At 38.2% G+C, this 9597-nt stretch overlaps 1 protein-coding gene across 1 annotated transcript; it reads left to right on the top strand.

Moving 5' to 3' along the window:
* Positions 1–287: 287 nt before the first annotated feature.
* Positions 288–9244, top strand: LOC106964597 (uncharacterized). Its single transcript, XM_015060213.1, has 14 exons — positions 288–386; positions 2391–2480; positions 3064–3150; positions 3276–3719; positions 3803–3964; positions 4219–4308; positions 4446–4598; positions 4807–4884; positions 5006–5086; positions 6170–6295; positions 6396–6467; positions 6577–6616; positions 7323–7374; positions 7464–9244. The coding sequence occupies exons 1-14, from the start codon at positions 336–338 to the stop codon at positions 8194–8196; spliced, it is 2259 nt and encodes a 752-aa protein (XP_014915699.1). The 5' UTR covers positions 288–335; the 3' UTR covers positions 8197–9244.
* The last annotated feature ends 353 nt before the right edge of the window (positions 9245–9597 follow it).

Raw genomic sequence — 9597 nt, forward strand, 5'->3', positions numbered from 1 at the left:
CAATTATAAAGCTGGGAGTAAAAGATGGTTTTAGGTAAAGTTACTATAATTCAAACTGAAAACCTTCCCTTTAGAGAAATGAGGCATGTAAGTTTGCAGATTTCCAAGAGACGATATGTATGTACAGTAAGTCCGTCTGGCAGTGAAAATAGGATCCTCCCACATATTTCCACTATCTTTCAAGGCAGTTTCTGTCATCGTGCATACGTATACCTGTAGAGTCATCTGGACTGCAGATGGAGATACCGAATGGGAAAAGGTGGAGCCTTGGCATTTTCAAGAGGCATGCACAAATGTGAAGGCACTTCAGGAAATCGATCATTTGAGCTGGGTTTATGCTCACCAGCCAACGCGGGACAGTAGAGCTCTGGGACCGGAACATGACAGTAAGAATAAAACCAAATTTATCTTTATGCTGGATGAGTGAGTTTAACTTATGTTCCTGAAAATGAGACAAATGGAAAAAGGAAGTGTTTATTTTTGTTTTCCAGCAGTTTGAATGTGTTACACCTTGAGTTATTTGGGATATACATTTTACAAAGTCAGTAGTGGAGTTGCACAAGTTGGGAAAGACTTCCGAAACCATGCAGAATGTTCAATGTTAGAGTAGAAAGTGCTACATTAAAGCAGGTGGGTTGATTGAGAGCAAACATCTGTCCAATGTGGGATGTGAAATAAAAAAAGAGTCAATTTACTTCTGTAGCTTGTTTCAAAGTGAAAGCAATTGCAATTAAAACATAATGGGTAAAAAAAACCTAACTCCTGGCTTGAGATTCAACCCTGCAGAGAGTTATATGAGAGCTGCATATTTCCTTTAAGGTTTCCCGTACGGAAGGCTACGACATGCTTGCTGAAAGTGGATTCCTGGTTAATTACTGTAACAAACCTGTTTGAGCCTCACTCTTTTGTTATACGTTACATCATCCTAGATTTTCTTTAAACAAAGCACAGCAAAAATAAAACTGATGCTTCTTGGGGGGAAAAAAACGGGATTAGAAACAATGTCAGTACTACTAATGTGTAGAGAAAACCTGCAATATGTCCTGTTACAGGAATCTGTAAGACTGGATTCCAGAAACAAGTAAACATAATATCCAACAGTGCTGTGGAATTAAAACAACAACAACAAGGCATGTGCCATGCAATCAGATCATTTTTCAGAAAATATCTTTCATAAATTATCCAATAATATTTTCAAAAAGCACACATTGCGTTTTAGGCAGCACTTTAAACCAAAACAACTTTACAATAAAAATACTTTTAGTGAAAATGTGTTAAGGGATACAGCTTTACTCTCTGTCGCCTAAAAACGCAGCTGAAGTAAAAACAAGGTCATTTGTGACAATTTATAGCTGCTGGTTTTATTTTTTTCATTGTTTTGATTGTCACAGGTAAAGCTGGACAAATACAACTTTTTATCCTTTGACTCATTTTTGATGAACTTCAGGTGTCCTGCTCAACGCATCGCACAACAAAGAGAACTTTAGGTGGAATTGGCTAATCTCAGCATTTACACTTTGATTTAGTTTTAAAAGACAAACATTTAAAAATGCATCAATCAGAAACATCTAACTTGGTGTCTTATTAAATCTTAGTGCTGTGTTCAACACACATTCATTTGGTAGTAATAAATCTGAGCAAAACAAAATGATCCGCTGAGATATTTTCACACAATTGTTTTCCTATCAAAACAGGTGAAGGAAAACCGGCGGAAGCTTTTATTTAAGACTGGTTACATTATTGTAATTATAGTTTTTGGTCTTTGAGTCAGATCCAATTCATCCTAAATGAAGCTGCCAGGATTCTGACTAACAGCGGGAAATTGGACCGTCAGACCAGTTTTTTAATTTACTGCTTTGGCTTGACGTTTGTAAGATCTTGTAAAATTTTAGCGTTGTATTAATAATTAATTTTAAAAGTATCTTATCAGGTATAAACCATGTGAACAGCTGGCAACTTCTTGAAAACCTGAGATGTACAGAAACTCTTTATAAACCTTTATTTAACTGTTATTTTCATCATTGACATTTTAATATAATTTTGAATTTAACATATTTATTGTTTTACATGAATAAATACATTTATTTTCCCGCAAAGCTATTTCTAAGAGTGGTTCTGAACATATAAATATACCTTGCCTATTATAGGAAGCAGTTAAAAGAGGCAATTCTCACTCTGTGCAAACACAGATATGATCTTGTGCCACCAGAGGACCAAAGACTTAATGAATGATGAAAAAAAACAAGTGTTGTTGACATGTTTTGGACAAAGAATTCCAAAGATTGCTGAGGTTAACGTCACAAACTGCAAACGTTTTACAAGATGCTCACCTGAGATATCAGCAGACTCAGTAGACTTTTAGACAATAACAGCATCCTAATTCCTTTCAGGCTCCAGATGAAACCACTGGACCTGCAGTCCCACCTGCACTCCCACCTCGAATCTATCGCAGCAACTCCACTGACGTCCCTCACTCACAGGTGTGAAAGACAGTCTCTTTTCAAACGCTATGAATGCAACAAAAGGTGTAGAAATGCATGCTGGGTTTGTCTGGCTCCATATATAGGTTTCTGTATTTAGCACTTTAACTCAAATTCTGGTCAGCTATTTGACAAGTTTTATGTCAAATAGTTCTTTCTCATTTTGATTCAACCTAACAAGTTGTGATTAAAGTTTGTTTTTATGGGGCAAACCGAGATTATGACAAATTTACTGCAGGTTTATTATATTTTCTTGAGCTTATTATTAGTTATAACACAAACCTACAAATTTTAAAAATGAAAACAAAATTTTAAGAATTTTTTAAAAGTTAAAATAAGGCTGTGTAACATGCTTCACCCAGGCAAAACACCAAGTAATTTTTTTTTCAGTAAATTTCTAGAGTTGATTCTTGAGATACATTGGTTTCCAGAATCAGATAGTCAGCTGCAAAAAAGAGAAAAACCTTTTCAGCTAAAGTACTTTTCAAGTTATGAGTTTATGGTAAGGTAAAAATGGTAAAAATTGTTGAGACAGTCTTAAGCTTTACTGTCTTTAACGTTTCTCATTATTTATTCTTTAAAGCCACTAAAACCCCCAAGGAAAGCTAAGACCCAAGAGTCTACGAGCATAAGATCTGAAGCTATCTATGAAGACCCGGATGCATTACTGGTAAAAACAAACAAACAAACAAACAAACAAAAAAACTTTTTAATCTGATGGAACCTTAAAATGTTTAAAATGTGGAGAAATAGTAACTTAGACATGTTTCAATGATATTAACCCGTTTGTTTCAGACTTCTAACCCAGATGTGAGTCAGCCAGAGGCTAAACCAAGGCCTATACCTCGCCTCAGGAGCAAAGACAAACTAAATCTCCAACATGACACCAACAACACAACCAAAGGAAACTACATCAACACGATCAACTCAGGACACAGCGATAACACCGCCAGCACAGCCTACGTAACAAAAACAGCATACAATGCCAACACATCACAGACTTCCAACAGAGACAATACCACTTGTACGAGTAGCTCAACCTGCAGCACTAACACAACCTACGAGACTGGAACGACCACCAACGCTAATACAGCTTCCAAATCCCACAACTCCAGAAGACCCGGTTCAACCGTCTCTAGCACAGCCGACCCAACCTACAATGACGTCAGAACCGACAAGACCCACAACACCAACCCGGCTAAGTCTTCAAACAGAACAGGCAACACAAAGAACGATGCAGTAAGTGGAATATATTTGACTTTTTTCTGTTTCTCACGTTGCCTTGCTGATGCAAAAATGTTTGTGTGTCATTTCGTGACCAGAGTTACGAAAGAAGGAAGAACTCCGACGACTACATGACACCTCGCCCCACTCACCAGCCTCTCCTCCCACCTATACCACCCAAGACCAAAAGTGTAAAATCAACAGCAGCAAAAAGTCCAGAGATTTATAACCCAGGAGCTAATTCAAATACAAGTGCTAAGGTATGTATTACAGCAAATATATGCTTTAAACATATGCTTTCTTTTTTGTATCTTGTGTGTGTTTTAGAAATTTGGAAATTGGCTTACTTAGTATTTTTACTAAGAAACACCAATGCTCAACATCTACACCTGTTGGGTATTTCCCCAAAATTGCCATTATCATTTTGGTCAGATCACTCTCTCATAAGAAAATTCTGAAAAAGCTTCACCATCTGCTTGTTTCCTGAACGCAATAACCGTATTTTTAATTCCAGGGCAGAGACGAGAAAAGCGGACATAGAGCTTCACCTTCATCTCGACCTCTGCATCACAGCAGCTCAATGATGGACCTGTCAAGTATTGAGGTAAGACTTTCTACGTAAAGCAAATACTCAGTTTCCAGTAACTGGTCAAGTTTATCAATGCAGTTTTTATCTTCAAGGTTTTTTGCCCTTTTTAGTCAAATACCAGTAAGTATTTTTGCATGTCATTTCATGAACAGAGTCACCAAAACAGAGACAACTACATGACACCTCGGTCTGCTCGCCAAGCTCTCCTTCCACCTTTACCTCCCGGGTCCAAAGGTCCGTACTCAACAGCAGCAGACCCTTCACAGTATAATAGGACAAGAACAAATTCAAATACAAGTGTAAAGGTATGTATTATGGCAAAGTAATTTGGGTTTCCTTTTAAAATACTGCTTCTGTATTTGAAATAGCAGTGATCTACACCTTTTGGGTATTTCCCCAAAGTACTCTCTCTACCTATACCTGACTTGAATAGTAGTAAATTACTTCAAAGCTGGTTTCACTTTGGTGTTTCATGATTCTGTATTTGTTTACTTTTTCTATTCACTTTTTAAGAATCCACCTCCTCTCCCTCCTCCTCGCCTGGAACCTATCAACCCTATTTATTGCGACAAAGGAAATCCTACCTCCCAGGTAAGGTATTTTTTTAAGTTCCTCTTATATTTTTATTACCATTTTGATCAGATTACGTTCTCACCAGATAATTCCAAGTGTGTTTCTTTTCCAAATGCTGTAACCATATTTTAAATTCTAGCATAGAGACAACAGAAACAGACATGGGCCTCGATCGCATCTCTATCACAGTACCTCAGTGTTGGACCTGTCAAGCGAAACGGTAGGACGGTGCTACTCATTTCCTAGACAAACACAAAAGGGTATTTACTGTATTTTTTGGACTATAAGCCGCTATTTTCCCCCCACGCTTTTAACCATGCGGCTTGTAGCCTGGTGCGGCTTTTCTGTGAATTTTTCTTCAACCACCAGGGGGCGCTTTAGCAGGAAGTGAATCATTGGAAGTCAAAAATGGAAATCAAAGAAGAAAGCGCTACTTTTCAATTAGAACAAGCACTTGCTAGCAGCAGGCACAATGGAGAAATTTCTTCACACTCATAAAATGCAGAGATACCAGCGGTTTATAGTATGGTGCGCTCTATAGTCTGGAAAATACGGTAGTTAAAAGAGGTGCAGCTATTTTTTATCGGTTTAATTCACATCGTCTTGATGTTTGAATTAAAGCTTTGAGGTCAGCTTGATTGATATAATGCCTTTATTTAGTCCACTGTTACCCCAGTCAAATTCTCTATGCAGAATTTTTCAATTGCAAGATGTTTTTTAGTCAATTTGTTGATTTGGCAATATGTGACTTTGGCCATTGACTCCAGATCATAACACATATGGCACAATGCGTCAGGGTGGATAAAACTTATTTCTCTAGTTGTCTTTATCCATCCATCCATCCATTTTCTGCCTCTTATCCGGGGTCGGGTCGCGGGGGCAGCAGCTTCAGAAGGGAGGCCCAGACTTCCCTCTCCCTAGCCACTTCTTCCAGCTCCTCCGGGGGAACCCCAAGGAGCTTTTTGACCACCTCGGCGTTGTCTTTAGTCAAACATAATGTTCTCTCTGCATCCAAACAGCACTTTGGCGGATAATATTAAGATATTTGCTCCAAAGCCCATCCTCACCAATGAACTTTCCTACATTAATTTACATCACAACTGCAGACTTTAGCTTTTCTGATGGAATTTTGTGTGACTGGTCAATAGAAAGTCAGAAATGTTAATTTATTGAACTCACCTTTCAACTGCTGTTGATTTTCTGAATTTTAGCTGTTGTTTGAAAGCGTCAGCATTACTGAGAAAATGATACTAATTACTTTGACATCAAAGCTGAACATTGAATCCATTGTGGTCTATTACAGAGCAGTGAAACATCGTCTTTGTACGACCCTGAAATTGAACCTTACTACACTTCAGGATCATCTCTATACACTGACAGCGTGAACCCTCACTACACAAGAGTTTTACCGGATGATTATTACGACAGGGTAAGAAACTGTTTCCACTGACCTCAAAAAAGCCATAGGTTGCAAAACTCAGACAGAAATACATTTTACTCATTTGTCTATTTATCTGAAACATTATTAGCCACGGACACAAGCTCGTTATGAAGACAATAGCCTGAGCATCTACAGTGACATATATCAACTCTCTCAAGATGTAAGTTATTAAGTAGTTTTTCTGTGCTGGAGCTGAACTGAGGCACGTTTTAATTACCTACCATTTCTTGCCATTGTTTTTGACTAAAATAATAATCTGTTTCCTGTAGGATGTCACTGAGCTGCTGCACTGGTTTAAGAGAGTATCTAGTAAGTACATCTTTACAGATAATTGTTATGTTGTCCTGTGGCTAACGGTAATAAACTGTGTTGGTTCCTTTTGATTTAAAAACTACACAAGAATTTTAATGATGTTACATAAAATGTTATAAACCAATCAATCTGACAGTTCATTAAAATCAATCATTTGTTTTGACACCCTGCTCCTCATTCTGGATTAAGAACTTGAAAAAAGTTAAGCATGTCACAAATGAAAACGCAATGTCAGAAGGCTGTCGGTCATTGATCGTCTGGTCAATCAATGACGGATTGATTTACCGATTGTAACCAGTCGTTCTGTGTCACAAGAACGACTTCCTTCAATAATCCGATCAGCCATTTTTAAAAATTCACAATAGTCACTGAGTCTGACAAACAGCCAGAGACTGAGCAAACTGTTCAGTATAGCTTACATGATGTCCTCCACTGTCTCGTTAAGTTTGTGTCATGTACAGATCTCATAGCTCTACCTTTTTGGCTCTGGTGTCACCCAAATTTATGATAAACCCACCCATCAGATGTTAGTCAATTGTAATGGAAAAGCAACCAAACTGTTTGAGTAGAGTTGAGCCTACTCAAGTCTAGCAAATAGGTCTGCTTGTACCTATTTGGCCTTATTGCTATGAGGAAGACGCAGTGTAATTGATCAGAAATATTCAAATATTGTATCTAATCTGTTTGCATGTATTCTTTCCAGGACAAACTAACACCCTGTCACTGTTTGGCCTCAGTATGGAGGATGAAATGAGGTAAGAAATTCAAACTAGCAACTTCCTTTCCTCTGCTCTTACGGCAGCAGAGTATTGTTTTCATACACCTCCGTTGTCTTCTCCTGCAGAGCCTTCCATCAGCAGGCCATGCATGTGAGAAAAGCCCGGCGCCTCTACCACCTTCTCATGATGAAACGCAGGGATCACCTACAGAAGATCCTCGAAGAGTTCAAGGCCATCTGTGAAAGACTGGAAAAAGTGCAGAAAACAAATAAAACCATGGGAATAGCTGGTGGCACAACAAGTGCAGTCGGAGGCGTGGCCGCAGTGGTGGGCATCGCCTTGGCCCCTGTTACCATGGGAACCTCACTGATCGCAACAGCTGTTGGGGCTGGCATTGTCGCAACATCGGCAGGAGGTTTCGGCGCGAAAGTCGCCAAAGCCAACAAGAAGATTGTGAACAGGGAGACAGTCGAGAAGCTTGTGAATGACTACAAGTCAGACGTTGCCGACCCGGAACGTTGCCTGAATTACATCCTCTGTCTGATGAAGGAGCTGCAAAGACACAACATTGGGGAGCTAAGCAGGGCGGGAGCGCACCCAGACGCGCTGAGGATGGCGGATCTGTCCAACAACCTTTACAACAGCAGGCAGATGTCTCCTAACAACCCTGGAGGGGTGACGTCTGAAAGCATGCTTAAGCAATTCGAAATGGAATTTGATGAGTATTTCACGGAAAAGAAAGGTCAGAAGCTGAACAAGTCGAATAAGAGCAAGTTTTCAGGCAGAGTGGGCACTCTGGTTAAAAACCTGCAAGAGGAACTGAATTATCTGACTCAAATGTGGGAAACATTAACTTAAAAACAGATTACTGTGTTTGTGCCTGTGAGTGAAGGATACATATTTTAAATGTGGTAATTTATTGATAACAATTAGCCAATAATTTCTTATATTTAATTAACACAGAGCAGCATTATTTTTTTGATGCATTGTAGTAATTTGCTCTGAAACTGTTGTATTATCAAAGACTAGTTAGTAGATACAACTCTAATATGCTAAACTTGTATATAACTAACTTATACTGTATATTTTAGCCTCATTCTTTCAGAACAAATGATGTGTTAGTCATGACTGAACTGGTTCTATCTACTTTCCAAAAAGAATGGAGTTTGGAGTTATTTTTTCTTCCCTAGTCAGCGGCTAGTTTATGTAGGTACTACAGGATGTTAGACCCATAGTGGAGCAAAAATGTAAATTAGTTTGAAAATAAGCCAAGATCAACCTGTTATGTCACACAGCGGAGTGCAAAAAGAAAAAACTTGGATTGAGCCATCATAATAAAAAGCATGAGGTTGTACAGTCACAGTTAATTAATCAAGTTTTATGGTTTTATTTTAAATCGGGGTTTGAGGTCAAAATCCAATGAATTATTCAAATATAATATAACTGTTTTGGTATGTGTGCATAGACATTTTTTTGCTAAATCCGACTATTGCCAATTGTTACAGATAGTGTAACATGTCAACCTTCCTTCAAACTGTGTATTCTGTTTTGAAATATGTAAATCTATAAATCACTGTAAGTTATAAATCACATACCATGTTAAGTTATCAAAGTAAATCATTAAAAGATTCCGTTATTATACATTTTTTTTCAGCTGGCATGGGGCTAGTGTTTAGCAAATCTTGAGTTAAAATATCACAGTTTCACTCTCTTATTAAACAGATTTGAAATAAAAATGGTGGCTCTATTATTTAGTTTCCACATCTTGACAGTGAAGGTTGTCCCCTGAACAAATCAAAACAACTCCGACTGATCTCCTGCTGGTAGATAATATTTATTGCATGATATTTCCTCACAGTAGAAGATGCCTTTCGATTTTTGGATGTAAAAGGAGGTATGTCTGTGATTTAGAAATACCTGCTAATGGTTAGTATGAAATATTTTTTTTTATCAATCTTTCATGTACTATTAGTTAATCAGAAAGAACATGACAAAGGAAAGACCAAACCCCAGGAGTTGCATCCATCGTCTTCCACTTTCAGGAGGAAAGCCCAGACATTTCTCTTCTCTGTGATATCATTCAGTTTATTCTAGGGGACCAGACTCTTTTTGACAAGAAGAAGGAGATCTGCTACTATTTGTTCCGTCCTGTTGATGTAGAGCAGGGGTACCCAAACTTCGGCCCGCCTCCACATTTGGTCCGACCCCCTGAATAATACCAGAGAGCGTTCAGATTTTTTTTTTCATTTATTGTATTTT

The sequence above is a fragment of the Poecilia latipinna genome, unplaced genomic scaffold (assembly GCF_001443285.1).
Source record: "Poecilia latipinna isolate Pla-1442-1.1 unplaced genomic scaffold, P_latipinna-1.0 Scaffold1694, whole genome shotgun sequence".
Classification (NCBI taxonomy): domain Eukaryota; kingdom Metazoa; phylum Chordata; class Actinopteri; order Cyprinodontiformes; family Poeciliidae; genus Poecilia; species Poecilia latipinna.

Excerpts from the sequence above, each read along its gene's own strand:
- LOC106964597 (XM_015060213.1), top strand. The coding sequence starts at position 336 with ATGCTCACCAGCCAACGCGGGACAGTAGAGCTCTGGGACCGGAACATG. Across the intron at positions 387-2,390 it reads TCTGGGACCGGAACATGACA|GCTCCAGATGAAACCACTGG; the intron begins GTAAGAATAAAA and ends AATTCCTTTCAG. Across the intron at positions 6,617-7,322 it reads CTGGTTTAAGAGAGTATCTA|GACAAACTAACACCCTGTCA; the intron begins GTAAGTACATCT and ends TATTCTTTCCAG.